The 19025-nt window shown below is 53.0% G+C and overlaps 8 protein-coding genes across 8 annotated transcripts; 6 read left to right on the top strand and 2 right to left on the bottom strand.

Moving 5' to 3' along the window:
- Positions 1–174: 174 nt before the first annotated feature.
- Positions 175–3839, bottom strand: BU25DRAFT_435958 (MFS monosaccharide transporter-like protein; the record flags this gene model as incomplete). The annotated part of the gene is made up of 6 exons (XM_033699993.1): positions 175–769; positions 823–1535; positions 1582–2064; positions 2118–2195; positions 2247–2719; positions 3822–3839. 6 exons carry the CDS (start codon positions 3837–3839, stop codon positions 408–410), a joined length of 2127 nt encoding a protein of 708 aa, XP_033567690.1. The 3' UTR covers positions 175–407.
- Positions 3840–4424: 585 nt separating this feature from the next.
- Positions 4425–5672, top strand: BU25DRAFT_427013 (uncharacterized protein; the record flags this gene model as incomplete). The annotated part of the gene is made up of 7 exons (XM_033699952.1): positions 4425–4491; positions 4547–4554; positions 4632–4731; positions 4785–4872; positions 4924–5017; positions 5069–5402; positions 5452–5672. 7 exons carry the CDS (start codon positions 4425–4427, stop codon positions 5670–5672), a joined length of 912 nt encoding a protein of 303 aa, XP_033567689.1.
- A 281-nt stretch (positions 5673–5953) lies between these two features.
- BU25DRAFT_405380 (TFIIH basal transcription factor complex, subunit SSL1) lies at positions 5954–7803 on the top strand. Its single transcript, XM_033699770.1, has one exon. It carries the CDS (start codon positions 6279–6281, stop codon positions 7785–7787), a length of 1509 nt encoding a protein of 502 aa, XP_033567688.1. The 5' UTR covers positions 5954–6278; the 3' UTR covers positions 7788–7803.
- A 659-nt stretch (positions 7804–8462) lies between these two features.
- BU25DRAFT_329016 (HET-domain-containing protein) lies at positions 8463–9770 on the top strand (the record flags this gene model as incomplete). Its single annotated transcript, XM_033699557.1, has 1 exon — positions 8463–9770. A coding segment is annotated over one exon (1308 nt), but the record flags the coding sequence as incomplete, so codon positions are not given.
- Positions 9771–10455: 685 nt separating this feature from the next.
- Positions 10456–11356, top strand: BU25DRAFT_405379 (uncharacterized protein). The gene is made up of 2 exons (XM_033699769.1): positions 10456–11132; positions 11180–11356. The coding sequence occupies exon 1, from the start codon at positions 10692–10694 to the stop codon at positions 11061–11063; it is 372 nt and encodes a 123-aa protein (XP_033567686.1). The 5' UTR covers positions 10456–10691; the 3' UTR covers positions 11064–11132; positions 11180–11356.
- A 1819-nt stretch (positions 11357–13175) lies between these two features.
- Positions 13176–14516, top strand: BU25DRAFT_380919 (putative zinc metalloprotease; the record flags this gene model as incomplete). Its single annotated transcript, XM_033699645.1, has 1 exon — positions 13176–14516. The coding sequence occupies one exon, from the start codon at positions 13176–13178 to the stop codon at positions 14514–14516; it is 1341 nt and encodes a 446-aa protein (XP_033567685.1).
- A 498-nt stretch (positions 14517–15014) lies between these two features.
- On the top strand, positions 15015–16836 carry BU25DRAFT_416698 (alpha/beta-hydrolase; the record flags this gene model as incomplete). The annotated part of the gene is made up of 3 exons (XM_033699899.1): positions 15015–15208; positions 15397–16102; positions 16153–16836. The coding sequence occupies 3 exons, from the start codon at positions 15015–15017 to the stop codon at positions 16834–16836; spliced, it is 1584 nt and encodes a 527-aa protein (XP_033567684.1).
- Positions 16837–17288: 452 nt separating this feature from the next.
- BU25DRAFT_464622 (uncharacterized protein) lies at positions 17289–18370 on the bottom strand (the record flags this gene model as incomplete). The annotated part of the gene is made up of 3 exons (XM_033700126.1): positions 17289–17682; positions 17729–18003; positions 18158–18370. The coding sequence occupies 3 exons, from the start codon at positions 18368–18370 to the stop codon at positions 17289–17291; spliced, it is 882 nt and encodes a 293-aa protein (XP_033567683.1).
- Between the last annotated feature and the right edge of the window lie 655 nt (positions 18371–19025).

The raw sequence follows: 19025 nt of genomic DNA, 5'->3' as shown, positions 1-19025 counted from the left end.
CTCGTGTTCGTGTTCGTGTTCGACAAAGCTGCAGAGGGGTATTGGGATTTTGAAGTGAAATGCAACTGGAATGCTCATACGCGGATGCTGCAGAGTGACTGTGTACACAGACTACAAGCGTCAACCATGTCAAAGGGCCGGCAGATCACCTTAGTCCGGAAGCCAAAACACTATGAGATCAGAACAGCTTTTATTGACAATCGAATCACCGTCTTTGACTCCGCTCATACCAATACAGTGCTAAGGCTTTCCAGCCTACCTCTCTAGGAAATACTTCGTCCCTTCTATCAACCAAACTTACATGCCGAGCAGAATTGCTCGTGGATATCAAACCAAGTCGCTTGCAACAGAGACCAGGGTATGCAAAAATGTCCAGGAAATGCCAATCAGTGAGATGCTGCAAATGTCTAATCCTCGTCTTGGCCAACACGCTTGTACTTTCCACCCTTGCTGTCGTTGTCGCCCTTGCTTCTCTTAACCATGTTCGAGATCCAGCCGCCGACACTATCTCCATTCTCAGACTTGGGAGGAGACCTGCCGTTCTCGAGATCTGGCGGTTCGATATCAAGGCCAGGAATAGCAGCTTCGGCAGTGAGACGTGGCCCTCCACGCTCAGAACCACGACCACGACCCTCACGGCCGCTGCCGCTCATCAAGGACTCGACCTCTGCTTGCTGTTGCGGTGTGGCTGCTACCGTTGTGGCATCTCCGAACAAAGAGTTCATATCTTCAAGGCGAACGTTGGCGGTTTCGGGGTAGATGAAGTAAACTGTGGAATATCAGCAAACCATTGTTGGTGCGACTGGAAGTGGTTGAACCTACCAATGACAAAACTGGCAGCGCAGAAGAACGCGTGGATGAGGTACAGGCGCCATTGGATGTGTTCCTGTAGAATAGGTGTCAATTCTCCGACCAGCCAGTTGAAGGCCCAGTTAGTCGCAGTACTCAGACTTGCACCCTTTGCACGAATGCTGAGGGGCAAAATCTCTGGCGGGTACAACCAGGGGATGGGACCCCATGAGTATCCGAATGCCGCATTGTAGATCATCACAAAGATGACGACCATGTTCGGTGTCCAGCTCGCCTGCAGGAAAATGAAGTACGAGATAGCAGAGAGCGATATGACCATCATCAAAGCTCCAGAGAGCAGGATCTTTCGGCGACCCAGAGTGTCTACGATGTACCACGGCGGAATTGTTGACAGGAGGTACGTGATCGCGTTGATACCAGTCATGAGGATAGCCTGACGACCGTACCAGCCGGCTTCTTCGAAGACGAGAGGTGCATAGTACGAGATGACGTTGATGCCGTTGAGTTGCGCAAGGGCTTGGGCGGACATGGCGATGAAGACACGCTTGTAGTAGCGCTTAAACATGTCCGTGTATGAGCGTTCACCTTCTTGTCGCTGGAGCAGCACGTTCATCTTGATTTCTCGGTATTCATCGCGCGCTTTGGGGTTGTGGATGTCACCCTTTCCATACAGGTTAGCAATGACTACGATTCCCTCTTCATCATGGTCGTTGTCTAGGAGCCATCTGCCAGTTGTCAGTGCAGTCCATTCGCTGGGCGAGTGCTACAAACCTTGGCGATTCGCAGATGAGCAGACTGCCCAAAGCCAGCAGACCGCCCATGACACATTGCATGAACAATGGGATCCTCCATGCATAGTCGCTCTTGATGTAGCTGCAGAAGTAGTCGACCCAGACACTGCATGCGTATCCGGTGATATTGCCGGTGAACTCGATGCAGCCCATCTTTCCACGGTTGTGGGGCGGTGAGATCTCAGACTGATACACCGGTACTATGGTGGACAGCGTCCCCACACCGAGGCCGGCGATAATTCGCCCCAAGAGCATCATGGGCATACCATTGGCGAAGGTCTGGAGAGCACCGCCGATTACGAAGATGATCGAACCGTAAAGGATGGTCTTGCGTCGACCAAGGACGTCTCCAATGCGGCCTACTACAAGAGAAGAGATAAAGGCACCCACTTCCAGGATAGCTACCATGCTACCCAGCTCGACGGCTGTGGGCTGGTTGAAGTAGTCCTTGAAGTAGATACCCCTGTAGGTTTGTATCAGAGATGCCCGAGTACAGAGGGGTGCGGGGCGGCGTACGTGATAATACCGGACATGACTCCCTGGTCATAGCCAAATAAAAAGACGCCTAGTGAGACGAACACACTGGTGAAGTAGCTGTTCCATGTCAGTATAACCCTTTGCCAGCCGCTGTGCAGCGTTGCTCACATGAGCTTCTTTCCATGCAGCCCGTGAATACGGGAGGGCCCATCGTTGGGCGCCATGATCTGAGCGAGTATTCTGTCTGCTTTGCTGATAGTGCGTGGCCCGGGGTCTGGTATCTCGATATCCTCGAGTCTGAGGCTGTGGTGACTCTTTTCGTGGAGGCTGTCCTGCGATGCAAAGCGGGCACGCTTCTGGTGTCGTCGATGCGGGGGCAGGTGGCCTTCCAAGCGGATGGCAAGCGGATCTTCCTGGTCGGCAAGCTGGTCAACAAGGTCGCCGGTGTCACTCCAGAGCGAAAAGTCGTCCGAGTGCGAGGAAGGTGTGTCGAAGGAGGACCGCGCGCTATCCTTATCGTTGTCGAGCAGATAAGCGGAATCGCCGTCACGGGGGCGCGAGGACGAGCTCAGGTTATGGAGAGGGATGTTCGCAGGCCTCCGACTGCTGCCTGAGTTGAAAGGAATGGTGAAGGTTGCAGGCTGAGGGAGCAGCCAACTCCGATGCAGTGGATCTGGAGAAGGGTCGAAAGGCGGTCGCGAGTGACGTGCAGGTTAGGGTGGGCCTAGGGCTTAAGCGGTCAAGGGCGGTCACATTGGACAGCAGTGGGACTGAAAAGAGCACGCACGATACGGCTTCGTGATCAAGAAAATGTGAGCTACCCTGTCAGCTTGAGCCCTGAGTTGCTGCTGTTCCTGCGGACTTGGCGGTCCCTTTCCCACTCGGTCCGGGCTGAACCGGGGGACAATTGCAGACAGCCTGTTGTTGGCCAGCCTATTGGAGCGGCTGGCTGTGCGATGATGTCGCGGTGCAGGCTATCGCGGGTGCATGTCTACTTTAGAGATTGTGGAACCCCTATCTCTACGATTGCTACAGCAGTGCCAGGGTGCTTGAAGAGGCTGGCACCGCTGGCTGCTGAAAGGCCGCAGCTTCATCAGAGTCCACAGAAACTGCAACCCGGCAACTCCAGCATTACTTGAAGAACTCTGCATCGATTTGAACAGCTCGCTGCAAGCTCGCTGATCGCGGTTACTAGCGGTCGATACAATTGCCCGAACTTCACCAGACATGCACGGCAGAAACACCGCGAGTCAACAAGTCCACAATCATCCAACATCGATCTTGAAGACGACTCTTAGCATACACCATATCGATCACCATGCCCAGGGAACCCACGTGTGAGGGCCGCGTGTAGACCGCTCCGAGCGTGAGCCTTCGAAACACTGCTACCTCTCACGAGTGAAACATAGCGCAGCTGGTGCACCTCAAACAACTTCACTCGAGGAAAGAAGGCTGCTTTGACGGCCACAAAGACGTCTGCCGAATGCTTTTGCTGGGACGAGCACGTGAAGCGACACTTGCAGAGGCGCTTTGGCAGCTTGACAAAGGCAGCTGGCGTGCTGGTTGGCAATCATTGCTGCACAAACACGAACGTTGTGTGTCCTGATGTGCAGCTGCCAGACTATCGACAAGAACGCTGCTAGAGGCATGGTGCTGAACGAGAGGCTGCTCTGAAGATGAAGAGAACTCGATATCCACAATGACAACAGCGCCAACGATGATGAAGTACCCACTTATGATCACTGCCATGTTTGTTGCCATGGAGTCATTGTACACTCAAGCCGGCTGTGAGGCGCTGCTCTGCCGCCAGACACTCTCCGCAAGAGCGCCGATCGACGTGAAACAGTCTAGTGCGCACCTCCTGCAGCTCTGATTGGCCGAAGCTCTAATTGCCAGCTTGCTCGGCCCGCTTGTTGCTGCGTTCGTCTTTGTGTCGTGAATCGTGACGGACAGTGAGAGGCTTGAGGAATTTGTTTTTACAATGCATCAACACTGAATTTTGCGTGTGAAATCCTTTCTATAAAAGGTAGAAAGCCAACTCACCAGATCCAAACTTCGGTTCGCGACGAAGTGGTGTTGCAGCGACCCGCATCCCTGACCTGGTTTCTAACCACCCACCTTGGCTCTCAAACAAGAAACGGCTCGAAGCACCAGCCACCGTGGACCAGCAGCACATCATCTCTCACGACCCGCATCACTCCTCCACAATTCACTCTCGCTACCTTTGCCCTGTCAGGACTGTCAAATCCACTCGCTGCCTGAGTACCGCTCTGCAATACGAAAGACGACGATCGCTACTGCTGCAATAAACCACTGAACGCGAGGCTGCGCTGCGAGTAGCCAGCCATGTCGAGATACGGAAAGTTTGACGACTTTTGTCGCGACACGGGCAACAGCTGGTCGACGCTGCCAGGTAAGACACCGACACTATTCACCGTTATATGCATATGAGATATTAACTGCCATAGTATGCTATGTATGTTGCGACCGCCCTTAACCCCCTGGTCTGACCCATTGTTCGCGCGCGCGCCGCTAACCGCAATATCACCACAGCTCTTCAGCCAAGCACCCACACGGAACGGCGGAGGATGGAATGGAGGCTGCACACTCCAAGGCTTCCCTGTTGGCAATGGTAACAGATTGCACAACCTGGGTCAGTAAAAAAAACAATACTTTGCGCGATTGGAACCAAGCTGATGGTCGCAGGCTCGATAATACTATGCGGTATTGCAATCCTCGCCGCCTTCTTCCTACTATGGAGATCTGAAAGGAAGAAGGCGGCCGTTGGACGAAGGTGCGCAATTCGATGACATCCGAAAGAGATTGGGAGACTGACTTATGACAGGGAAATGCAACTCTTCCTCCTCGGTTACATCATCGTCTCCATCTGCGAGATCTTCACCATCGGTGGCTTCCCTCTGAACAACTCTGTGCGCCTGGTACGTTGCTCGTTTTAGACAATCAGAGTGCATGGGCTGACTGCTTCGTAGGCCTTCGTCGCTGTACACATTGCTGCGATCGTTACAACCGCTTGGATCCTGATGCTGAACGGTTTAGTTGGCTACCAACTTCTAGATGACGGCACCCCCATATCGATCAGCTTACTCTTGGTCTCCGCTGTTGTCATCTTCGTTGGAACAGGCTACATTGCTCTCGACACTGGCTTCAGTTGGACTGGCTACTGGAACGATACCCTGGCAGGAGAGAACCAGGCCTACGCCCTCTACACCCTTTACCAGCTCGTGCCCCTGGTTTTCCTGGTTGTCTTCTTCTGCTTGGAGTCATTCCTTGTCCTGCGCGTTCTTGGAGAGCGCAAACCAATGCGTACGTACGGAACATTGATATTCATGACCACTGCTAATGCTCCCATCAGTCTACCTACTTGGCGCAGCTCTCCTCTTCGCCATCGGACAAATCTTCCAATACGTTATTAGCGTCCACATCTGCACCGGTACCTCTGGCAAGATCAACGGTGGTCTGTTCGAGACCCTGTTCACGCTCCTTTCGGTCGTAATGATCTGGGTGTTTTGGTCGAGCATCACTGAGGACGACTGGCCAATGCCAACAGTCGCTGGCCCAGGCTCGTACAATTGATGACCTTGTAGGACATTTGGTGGATGTACAAGATACGGCGTAATGTTTCATGATTTCTCTAGCATAGCGTATACCATTTTGGGGATCTTTGGACGCATTACGCGTCATGCTGCTAGTTCACGATACACAGATAATGTTTGCTAGGGAAAAGAGGGCAGTTTTATGTAGTTATACCAAATTCACACACAAAGCGTGAGAACGCGTTTCAATCGTCACGTGCTCACGCATCTGTCAAAGGCGGATCTACAATCGGTCGTTGTAGCTTCACAAAGCTTCCACCCGGCTGGGACCTGACACAACTTAGTGAGACCTCCGCTGAACTCACCTCGCGTCGAGAACGCGCCGTTCAACTTCACCATAGCAGAATAACTTGGAAGTTTGCAAATAAAAGCTCACAACGTCATCTTCCATTGTTCATCTTCGCGCACTTCCCTTCGCCATAGCAGGACCCCACATACTTACTCCGGCACCCATACTCTAGCTGCAGTATACGGCATACGCTCGTCAGCTATCCAAACGCGACTCTAGGCGCAAACATAGCGTACCGGTACCGCAGGCGGTCGCTGCTCTCACCACCATAGCCGCTCACGAGCGCACCCACAAGCCATGGCCGACTCGGACTATTCCTACGATGGCGATGAAGTTTCCGGCGACGAATACGTTGGCCCCCGAGCCAGTTCAAGCAGGCCAACACAGCCAGCAGGCGGTGGAAGGCAAACAGCAAAGGAGGCTGCACCAAAGCCGGCGCGCAAAGCATGGGAAACCGAGTACTCGCGGACAGTCGAGAAGACCATAGTACCCGTCAACGACGAGGACATAGGGCAGAGCGTTCAAGAACGAGAGGAGGAACGCAAGCGCAAACGGTTACGCAAAGACACAAAGCCCTTCCAAAGAGGCATAATACGGCACGTCGTTCTGGTACTGGACCTGTCAGAAGCCATGATGGAGAAGGACATGCGACCGAATCGCTTCTACACGATGATCAACTACGCACAGGATTACGTCCGCGAATTCTTCGAGCAGAATCCCATCTCTCAGATGAGCGTCCTCGGCATGCACGATGGCATATGCATACGAGTCTCCGAGCTTTCAGGCAACCCAGCAGAGCACGCAGCAGCAATCTTGGGCCTGCGAAGCAAAGAGACGGGCAAGGAGCCCAAGGGTGCACCCAGTCTCCAAAATGCTCTCGAACTCGCGCGCGCAACACTATACCACACACCGAATCACGGTACACGGGAAGTCATTGTAGTCTTTGGTTCCCTCCTCTCTCTCGACCCCGGCGACATCCATCAAACTGTCAAAGCATGCGTGCGCGATCGCATAAGAGTGAGCATAATAGGTATGGGCGCACGCCTCAAGATCTGTCAGGAAATCGTAACGCGGACGAATGCTGGAGACGAGAGCGAATACACAATCGCGACCGACCAGGAGATGCTCAAAGAGCTCCTCATCGCAACCACTACACCGCCCGTCATTCGTTCAGATACCGCCTCCACACCTCAACAGCCTGAGAAAGGCGCTGCGTTGATGATGATGGGATTTCCATCACGCGTCGTCGAGGACTCGCCCACAATATGTGCGTGCCACGGCAACCTCACACTAGGTGGCTACACATGCTCGAGGTGCAGTGCGAAGGTATGCTCACTACCTGTGACATGTCCTAGTTGTCAACTCACACTGCTTCTCTCAACACATCTGGCGCGAAGTTACCACCACCTCTTCCCGCTACGAAACTGGGCTACTGTGTCATGGCAGCGAGCGCGCGAAAAGAACTCGAGAGATTGCGTAGGCTGCCTAACCACTTTCCCCGAGATACCATCCAAGCAGGAACTAGCCACGAGAGCACTCAAGAAGGAGAGGCAGTCCACAACAGGGAGCATGCTCAACGGACACTTGGAGAGGGGGAACCAGGCAGAAGATGACGAGAACGGTGAGCAGAAGGCTAGTGAGAGCGCGAGATACGAGTGTCGATCGTGTGAAAGCCATTTCTGTATCGACTGTGATATGTTCTGCCATATGGTGCTGCACAATTGCCCGGGGTGTCTGAGTAGACTGGACCCAGGGGCAATCGCTGATGCAGGGGCTCAGAATGGAGATGTGACCATGACTGGGTGATTGAGGTAGAGTCAATCCAATCAGAAAAGGAGGCACGCTTCGTGGCGAGCCCGGCATTGCTCCTTCCTCAATCCCTCACGTCTTTCCTGTTCTGGTTTCACAACGCCGCTCCACTTTTGACACTCTTTTTTTCGTTACTGACATCTACCTTCATCACAGGGCGACATCAAGATCACGTTCACTGAGAAAGAAGAACAGTTTGTATTCCCCCTATCCACCGCACCCACTCTGTCAGCAAGGCGGCCAACGAGACGCAGCCAAGAGCTATCCGTCAAGGATGCTCGAGACGCGCTAATCTCAGCCTCGACCCACCATCTCACTCGACAACCTCCACGCTCAATGTTGTGCAATCGCTGCCAGGCGTTTTGGTCCGAGGCTCTGGCCAAAGCTCAGATCCCTGAGAGCATCGCGAAACCAGAAGACATTGCATGGACGACGCACGAAACGATCCTCCACACTAGCATTCGCGAGTTGAAGCACGCGTCTGATCTGCGGTGTCGCATTTGTCGCCTCATTTACTTTTCGCCTACGGAATATGAGCATGCCACGCTACTCAACGAATATGATGAGCCGTTGCATGTTGTTCTCACCATCAACTCCGTACAAGGCCCACTTCCACTACTTCAGGCCGAGTTCCGAGAAGTATCGAGTCCTGGATCCAGGTTAACAAAGCGGATGATCGCTTCATGCAACGGTTTTCTGGGCGCTGGAAATGGTATCACCTCATGGCCAACACTACCAGGAGTGACTCATCATTCGGCGGACCACCTTGCAGAATCCTTGGACCAAGCTGCAGAGCTGGACAATGATCACACCGGTTCAGACGGCGCGCTTCAGCTTGCGTCCTACTGGGTCAAGTCATGTATTGTTACACACACTAAGTGTTGTCGGAAAATACCAGAGGACTCGATACCTTTCCTGCCTACCCGACTGCTTGACGTCGGCAATGATACGATCAAGCTTGTCGAGAGTGATGAAATCACGAACTTTGCCGATCGACGATTCCTTGCACTCAGTCACTGTTGGGGGCTCGTACCAATCATTCGTACCCTGCGAAACAACTACGACAAGCACAGAGACCGAATCCCACCGGAAGAGCTCTCGAAGACATTTAGAGAAGCCATACACACAACACGCAAGTTGGGCTTTCGATACATTTGGATCGACTCGATGTGCATCATTCAAGACAGCAGCACCGACTGGGCAACCGAAGCTGCGACGATGTGCGATGTCTATCAGTACGCCACCTTAACGTTAGCGGCAGCACATGCTCCAGGTGGCGACGTAGGGTGCTTCATGGAGAGAGACGGGCTATTGAACCTGCCCTTCCACATCGAGATTCCTTCTTCTGCCGGCTCAGATTCGGCAGTGAGACTACAATTTACTACTTACGGACGGCCACAAGCAAAGGATCTTGGTGGCGGGGATCCGGCACTATATGGGCGTGCCTGGGTCCTGCAGGAGCAGCTTCTCTCCCCTCGGATGCTCATCTTCGACGGAGCGCAGCTGAAGTGGGAATGTCTTACCATGCACGGCTCTGAGGGCTCTCCTACGTCAGGCATAACGAGGCATGACTTGCCTCAGAAATACATTCGCAGTGGTATCATGGATGATTTTGAGTATTTCGACGATGTCACTGCCACGAGCGAGAAGTTTGCGGACTCGCGATTCTGGGCTCGCATGAAACATCAATACTGGTGTGACCTCGTTATGAACTACACACATCGAGGAATGACCAAGTCGAAAGACAGGCTGGTCGCCCTTGCTGGAATTGGACAGGCTCTCGGCCGACATACAAGTCGTGAGTATCTGGCTGGGTTGTGGTCGGGACAATTTTTCATCGGTCTTCTGTGGAGCATACCGCACAACGAAAAGTACCTAATGAGTGCTACGACCAATTTCGACATCGAAGGCAATCACCACATCCGCCACGAGCAGGCTCTAGCGCCGAGTTGGTCTTGGGCATCCATCACTGCACCAGTGATATATGGACAGAATGAGATGCTAAGCCTCGATTGCGTCTGTGATGTGCAGGAAGTCAAGGTGTCTGGCAGCATCGACAAACAGGCTGGCCACGCCAGAATCCGCGGCCACGTTCGAAAAGGGTACGTTAACGTCATCTATCCATACTCCATCCGTGAAGCCGTTACGAAGTTTCCACACATGACAGCTCCTCCGCCAGCGGGCCGTCTCGGCCTAGAGCATGTGACTTTCAAGGACCGATCATTTCATCCAAATCAATACTTTCTCTTCTCAGAGAAGCACCCTGACCCAGATGATACCATCGGCAACGACGATCTCCGACGCAAAGGACCTTTTCGCTTCGTCCGTGGAACGTTCAGGCCTGACGATATCATCGATCCGATGCAAGAGATCACTTTCATCGCTATCGCCCAACGCCATCTCAGCGAGCAATTGACAACGCGTATAGATTCCATTCAAGACCATGATCCGATCAGCGTCCACACTTTAGCTCTTGTTCCAACTGGAGACGCTGATGGGGCCTATCGACGCGTCGGCATAGCGATATGGGAAGATTGTGCCTGGTATGGATATCTCTGTGGATGGAAAGATGAAGCCACTAGAAGAATTACATCGCCACGAGAGTGGGAGCAAGGATTCTTCGTTGGAGAATACTTATGGGAAACCGCTTACAGAAAGCTGTGGTGGGATGATTTGGAATATTACATGGTAAATGGAAGAGATAGGAATGGAGATGGTGTGAGATGGAAGCACAAGCATGAGTATGAGAGTGACCAGTTGCCGGATTTCATGATGTACAATGCGGGGACGCAGGTCGAGGAAAGAACGGTTGTAATTGTTTGATACACATCAAGGCTGAGCACATTCCGCCAAACAAACAGAACGACCCTCTCCTTCAATACTTCACCCGCAGATTACGACATGGACTGGCAAAGAGCAGGCGATTCTGTTGCAGCTCTCGAACGACTTGGCAAAGACGACGTTGCAGGCATAGCGCAGACTGTTGGCACCAATAGCATTCCGGAGACTCACGAGCTGCTGCTTCTGCTGAACGATGCCGCTACGAAGAAAGGCGACGTGGGTCTGACGTTGCGAGACGTGCCTGCAGCAATCGAAGTCGGCCAAGAGTGCAACGAGGAGCTCGACGTCATAGCCGAAGCTCTGGCGTGGTGTCAAGAACAGTGGGACGTGGTCGAGGAGCAGAAGCGCTACAGCGACTACTGGCTGATCACTCCTGCCATTGCTGAGGACATCGAGAATGGACATCGAGAATGCTATCAATGGTCCATCTAGAGCTCCGTCGACCCGTCTAACCACGCCTGCTGAACCTGGCACTCCACGCACAGGCCCCGGTATTGCCGGGTATGTTGAAGCGACCCAAGTGCAGCACTGTACTAATTCGTTTCCAGCTCCTGCGAGCGCTGCAAGCACCACAAAATCCGCTACGACCGAAAGGCTCCCTGCACCAACTATGCTCGCATGAAGAAGAAGGTCGTGCGCGAGTACAAGCCGTCTAAGCGGAGTTATCGCTCAGTCGACCTCATGCCGCAGTCACCCAAGGTGGAGGAAGAATATATCCAACCAGCTGTCACTACACAACCACAAATCATCCAAGCCATCCCAGAGACCAGCTTGCTCCATGCCGAAAACATGCTTTTGCTGTCCCAAGACCTCTTTATGAACCGCTCGCCTGAAATCCCCTCGCCCTGGCCACACTGGTCTGCATATGCTTCTGAGCAAGTGCCACAACCCTCGATTATACGTACCGTGTATTCAACGACTTCCACACTTGACGTCTCCGTGACCAAACGCCTGATGCAAGCAGCCATTGCGCAGGCAACCTCGCGCCTCCGTTCTCAACGCTGCCGTAATAAGAAAGGAGTCATGCCGTTTGTGAAGACAAGAGTCGTGCTGTTCGCGATCGACATACTTGGCTTGAAAAGAAACAGACGTTCACGTTGGACAGGAGTCGCGAGACGCTGCAATGTACGTGTTTTTGACGAGCAGCGGACCACACAATTCAAGATTAAGCAGCGTGAGATTTCATGGGACCAGGCGGAGCAAATCTTGGGACTGTATGACGCAGTATCTGGCCCACCGGCCGCTGATGAAGTCCTTGACGAGCATGCCGCAGATTCTGAGGGTGAAGCAGCTTTCAGGCGCAGAGTGGCCCGTCCCGGAACTCCTCTACCAATGGAGCATCTTTCTCTGTCAAACTCAGACTCGAACGTTGAGCTTGAGGATGGTGCTTCAAATTCTGCTTCCACAGTGTCTGACGACGAAGAGGGAGTGGACTCGAACACGAAGAACCAGGCTCAGAGCGGCCATCAAGCGTTGAGCCTGAGGGTATACTTCACGGCGGTGTGCGTGAGAGACAAACCCTGGAACAGTTCGATCAAGAAGACAGTAGACAAGAAGAAGAAGCGCTCTGTGGCCGCTTGGAGATGACCATCGAAGCGAAGAGAAAGTCACCCAGCATCAACGGATCTGAAGACGACGACCCACAGAGACTCTTCAACGAAGTCGATGACTGGCGCAGTTGGACGGAGTACCATGCAACATGGGAAGAGCACGAGACTCCGGTACCAGCGTCAAGATTTGTTGCTAATCAGAAGCCGCGCACGACGCCAGCTGCTCACCGTCAAGATCTTGACTCGGATGCGTCAAAAGCGTCTGGAAGCCCCCAGCAGTCTAGAAGAAAGCAACACACTGCAATCGAATTGCAAGCGCAGAACCCTCGTAGCTATGTAGCAATGCAGGGTGACGCCTACAGTCTTCGAGACGACGCTCCGAGCTCAAACGAGTCCGAATCCGACGAGGAAGCAGACGCGGATGTTCCCACGCAGTCAATTGAGGACAGCGGTCATCCGCAGAGCACCAACCCACAGGACACTATGGACTGGGAAAGATGAAAAGACATATCGATTGAAAGGTGTTTCGACCCGAGCTTCGGTCTTCTTTGCGACATTCGCCAACGTTGATGTTGACGTCGTCCCGCTATCGACCTTCCTATTCTGGCAACGACCTATCTTGTCCACATTATCAACCCACGATACAACCCGGTAGACTACAAGTGCCGAGCCGCGGGGCTCTTCTAGCGAACGAATGTCCGGATAGAATTGAGGGACGTTGGAAATATCCTTGGGTAGTCTAACTAATAGAGGAAGTTCAGTACACACATTGTCGGTGACGCACAACCGAGAGTCGAACTTCCCGTCTTAACATGCCGCTACCAGTCTCTGGGTATGTATAAAGACCTGCGAGATCAGCTTTGTGTTCTTCAAGCCAGTCAATATCCATCGAACCATGCATTTCCTTACAGCTTTGCTGGGCACCATCATCGCCACGACGTGCGCCCATGATGTGCACGAGCGTGACCTGCCACCACCAGTGGCAGTCAATGACATGAGCTACACAAGCTGCGCGAACGCAGCATGGCCTCCATCAAACGTCGGCACCGAATTGATACCGCAGAAGCCCACCGACGAGCTCAAGTCCATGCTGGACGAGCTTGATCCCAAGAACATCGAGGCCATCGTCAACAAGCTGGTTTCATTCGGCACACGCCATACACTCAGCACCCAGAACAGCACCACCCGTGGCATCGGCGCAGCACGAGACTGGATCGAATCCGAGATGCGCAGGTATGCCAACGCAAGCTCCGGCCGCATGACCGTGACTGTCCCCAGCTACACCCAAGGCGTTGCCTCACGCATCCCCTTCCCCGTCAAAATCAGCAACGTCCTCGCAACTATCAAAGGCAGCACAACCCCCGACAAAGTCTACATCATGACCGGCCACTACGACAGCCGCGTCACAGACGTCTTGAACTACGAATCCGACGCGCCCGGCGCCAACGACGACGCCAGTGGTGTCGCAATCGCTATGGAACTCGCCCGCATCCTCTCCACACGGCAGCCACGCAGCACCGTCATCCTGGGCGCCGTGGCCGGCGAAGAACAGAATCTGTACGGCAGCACATTCTTCGCGCAAACACTCCGCAACGCCTCCGTAAACGTCGAGGGCATGCTAAATTGCGACATCGTCGGCTCATCCACCGGCGACCGCGGGCAAAAAGACCCGTACACAATCCGCGCTTTTGCTCAAGGCCCGCCTGCGTCCGAGAACGCCACACAACTCGCCCGCCGTCTGCAAATTGGCGGCGAAAACGACTCTCCTGCACGCGAACTCGCAAGGTTCTCGGCGGAGGTTGCGGCGAACAGCGCCACGGGCATGAACGTCGCTATCATCTACCGCCTGGACCGCTTCTTGCGCGGGGGCGACCACAGTCCGTTTCTCACCAACGGATACCCGGCTATTCGATATACGGAGCCGAACGAGAATTTTGCGCATCAGCATCAGGACTTGCGGACTGAGAACGGCACCGTCTACGGCGATTTGATTGAGTTTGTGGATTTCGACTTCACTGCGCGTGTGGGGAAAGTCAACTTGGCTACGTTGTGGTCGATGTCTGAAGCGCCTGGCTGGCCGAGGAATGTCACGGTTGATACGACGGTGTTGGATAATGATACGAGGCTCAAGTGGATCGTGTCTGATGACCCGAATGTGACGAGCTATGAGGTTGTGTGGAGGCCAGTTATTAACCCGCTTTGGACGCATATGCTGGATGTTGGTAAGGTGGGCAGCGTCACCCTTCCTTTGTCGAAGGATAATGTTATCTTTGGTGTCAGGGCGGTGGGTAAGAACGGGTATAAGAGTCCGGCTACGTACCCTTTCCCTGGCTAGTCGACATCACATAAACAGGCCGAGCAAATAACATCAGTGAATACACTCCTCTTTTCTCATAGACTCATAAGACTGTGTCTCCTAGATTTGAGCACTGCTCTGTGATCTGCTATTGAACCACTACGGCTGAAGACAGTGAACGCCTCCTCTTTTCGATAAACTCACGCGCTCATTGACGTCACGTGTTCTTGCCATTCAACGGTAACCACGATGAAACCCAACGCTGTCAGGCACAAAACTCCCCCACAAAGACTTAGACCATTCAGACCGGCTAAACGGAATACCGGGCCTTGCTCCACTCCCCGCATCTGACATCGAACGTTCGTCTGACACGTCCGCCCTTTCTCTTTGAAATCTAGACGCCCTTGAGTTCTCGTTGTGACTTTTGAGGAGATTGCGATTCGTACATAAGCCAAGTTCACCAGACTCGCAACACAGACTTCCCGAAACTCATTCAACAACTCAAGTACAGCACGTACCAGCTTACACGTACACAAGATGGCATCGAACAATACAGAGAAACAAAAATTCACATTTCATCACCCCGAACTCGGCCCTCTAACTGGCCTTGTTCAACCAGACAACGTCGTCCAATTCCGCGCCGTACCATACGCTTCGATACCCGCCCGTTTTAAGAGATCGATTCTTCTAGAGAGCCTTTTACAAGGCGAGAACAATCACACGGAGTATGGGTAATACACAACCCCCAATATTCTCGTCTGGAGTATCGAGGCTAAGTCTCTTAGATTCGCATGCCCACAAATCTTCCCACCCCGCGAAGCAGACGGCGGACCTTTCCCCGGCGACCCAGTGGTCAACGCCTCAGACGAATTCAACTGCTTGATTCTGCAACTCAATATCCCCCTCTTTATCTTACAAGCCATTTCCACAAGCAACAGCGAAGAGAAGAAGAGTCTACCGGTGCTAGTCTACATCCACGGCGGCGGCTTCGTCCTCGGCAAAATCGACGCCCAGCACTCCACCGCCCTGATGGTTCAACAATCGATCAGCAATGGCCAACCCATCGTCTCCGCATCCATCCAGTACCGCCTCGGCGCTTTAGCTATCTGCACACTTCCTCAGCAGACTCGAACTTGGCGCTGAACGACCAGCGCAACGCACTCCTCTGGATCCAAAGATTCATTTCTGGATTCGGAGGTGATGAGAAGAGAGTGACGGTGTTCGGCGAGAGCGCGGGGAGTATAAGTATCTGTTATCATATGTTAAAGGAGCCGCCTTCTTCGGGCCCGCTGTTTGACAGGGCGGTGCTGATGAGTGGGATAATTGGGCCGAGTACTGCGCCGTGTGAGGTTGGGGATGCGGAGAAGCGGTATGATGCTTTTCTTACGAGATTGGGGATCGAGAAGAGAGGGGATGAGGGGTTGAGGAAGCTGAGGGAGGTGGATGTTGAGAGGGTTGTTGCTGCGTCTGCGGAGATGGGGGATGAGGGGGGGATGTGGTTGGCTGTGAGGGATAAGGAGTGGTTTGATGGGGATAAGGAGAGGGTGACATGGGACCGCATTCCAGAGTTAATAGGGGAATGCAAGTGGGTCAACGATATCATCTTAGGGTGCACGAGTTTCGAGGTGCGTCAACTAATCCAGATGTCGGATGAAGGAAGGACTGACGAGAGTAGGGAACGACGTTTGCGAGTCGCTACGCGGACGTCAAGCCTGATGCGTTCCTCTCGAGCATCAAAGACCAGCTTGGTGAAGAGAGCGCGCAGATCGTCGCCAAAGCGTACAACATCACATCCACCATGGATCAAAATCTCTTCCTCACTTCGCTGCTTCGCTGGGTTGGCGACGCAATCTTCGATGCCCCGAACCACATGCTCGCCACCCACCTCTCCACCGTGAGCGTAGCGAGCAGAGTAGTAGCGAGCGGAGCAAGTGAAGGCAAGAAAGCCAAGAACGTGTACAGATACATCTTCAACGTCCGCAACCCCTTCCCCAACAACGTTCTCTACCAGCAACCGCACCACTGGGTGGATATATACTTCATCTTCAAAGCGCACCAATTCCGGTTCCCCTCTGAACGCCTTAAATCCATATCAACAAAACATGCACAGCTGTGGATTGATTTTGCTAACGGCAAGAAGCCGTGGGCGGAGTATGTGTCCAGCGGGAAAGGGGATGAGGTGGCTATGTTGGCGGATGAGAGGGAGGGGTGGGTTGAGAAGAGCGTGAATGAGGTTGAGGGGGAGTTGGAGTGGGGGTATGGGAGGTGTGAAGAGCTTGTGAGGAGTTGGGAGGGGAAGAAGGGAGGGGAGTGGGCGCCGTTGGATTTGAAGTGTTTGAAGGGCGTGAAGAAGACCTGAAGAGCGTAACAACTAATTGACGATGATGCTACTAGGTTTTTCGAGCATGGATAAAATCGGAAACTTTGTTCAGGACGCTTCCACACCAGTCACATGTTGCTCCTTCCACCATTTCTCCTTCATGTCGGCCGTGCTTCCTTACATACGCCCTCAGTCGCGCTAGTCCTCTCATAGTCAACTAACTGTTGCAAACTCTTGCTACCAACGAGGATTGCGTTTCTTGTGATCTTGACTTTCGTTTCTGGCTGAGACGCTCGCTCTGTACTGAGCGACTCTCAGGTTTGAGATTCGAGAGGATGCTCTCAATTCCTCGCGTTGTCATCGTCCGCGTGCCTGACAGAACTGTTTTCATCTATGTTTTCCTCCGTAGGTCTCACTTCTGAGGCTTCTAGCTCAATCGGAGGTCCTGGAATGACTTTGATGTTTGTCGAGTCCAGTTCCTGCGGATCCGCCTATGCTTCGGCCTCGCTCCTCCAACGGCCCTTGAGAAACCACTTCCGCTTTGCCAATATTTCGTCCTGATCCTCTAGCTCGGGTGTCGTAGCTTGGTTTTCAGCTTCAAGTTCTGCTCGCTTATTCTTGAGCAGAAAAGCGATGACGACGCCTAGGATGACTGCCCCAGCAAAGACTCCCACGATGATACCGGCAATTGCTCCGGGACTTGGATCATCTGATGCAGATTTGGCAGGGGTCAGATTAGAAGAGCTTGGAGTCGGAGTTGGCGTCGTAGGTACGGATCTAGTTGGCATTCTGACTGCAACAGAGTAGGTCGTGGTGAATAATGCCGAAAGAGAACTGTGGTCCCAGCCAGCAGCCAGTGACGTTCTGATCGCGCCTCCCGCGGTGCTGAAGCAATCAGTCGTCAATATCGTCAAGAGAATGAAGCACGTACCCGCCTCCAACAACTGCAGCAATGTTATTCGGCACTCTATACTCTGAGTAGTTGCTCCTTAGATCTTGCCATGCGTCTTTGGTGCCTTTCTCGAACATCCTCTGTCCTAGATTGACACCATACTGACCGCCTTTGATTGAATCATCGCAGGATACCCGGCTCTTATTAGTCGAGTACCCACCGGTAATGAGAATTTGAGTTCGGTTGTTCACAACGTTACAAGTCGCCCATGCCTTTCCGTTCGGAAATGTCTGGATTTGCGGATCTGGGTACCACTTTGCACGTCAGCAAAGCTTGGGACATCCGAATTGTCTCGATCAACCTACAGAGATCCATCGGAATGTAGGCAGCGTCAATATGTACAAGTCGCCAAGTGCAGTCTCGTTAGCGCCAATACCACCGTATATGTAGCTACTCTCATCAGCACACGTTTGCACGTCCACGCTGTAGTGTCTCTGACATGTTGTAAGAGGAGTAATCCGCTGCCCACGCTACCCCAGCACAGAACCCACGTCTGGGCTGAGAAATGTCACCGCTGGCTGTCTGATTGTACCAAGAGTCACTTGCTATATCGAAGATATGAATGGCCTCCATGGGTGTCAGAATGGGACGAAGACGCTCTCTGGATGTACTTGCCGACATGTTGGACTGTCACAACTGGCGTGAGAAGAGAAACACAATGGCGCGATGGTAGTACGTACATACTGAATTGTACCTGCCGTAGAGGTCTCTAACCTCCCAAAATAGACCAGCATACCTCGATCAGATGCTGGAATATACTGGAGAGTTCCCTCTGCATGTGGAACAGGGTTGTAGGTGTGATTAGTGAATACTCGGTCGCTCATGTTGAAGGACACCAGGCTATTCAGCATCACTCGATTGCCCTGCCATTTCGGTTGGGTCTTGTTCCCAATATACCCGCCATAATAGTATCCAAAGCCTTCATCGGACACCGTGCCTGCACCAAAGCCGGGCCAGAAGAGATCCGTTGCGTCAAGGGCTCGGGATCAGTTGCACGTATTGTAGATGGTGTCGGCAAACTAGATAGCTGTAAATGGGTACACATCGTTGACAGTATCGTACTCGCCACCAAAGTTGTAAAACAGCTTGTTAACTGTGTCCCAACGATGCCTACTTCCAAAGACACGCATTTCCTATACAGTGACCGTGCACGGGCTGCACGCGTCCACTCGGTGCACGCGAACACCATACCATCCCAAAATCCTCAACACCATAACTTTTGCAAATCATGTCCGTTTTTGATGCCCTTGAAACTGCACGTGCAGAGAGGCCCGGC

Source organism: Macroventuria anomochaeta, assembly GCF_010093625.1.
Source record: "Macroventuria anomochaeta strain CBS 525.71 unplaced genomic scaffold BU25scaffold_1, whole genome shotgun sequence".
NCBI lineage: Eukaryota > Fungi > Ascomycota > Dothideomycetes > Pleosporales > Didymellaceae > Macroventuria > Macroventuria anomochaeta.
This window is presented reverse-complemented; position numbering and strand designations above follow the sequence as displayed.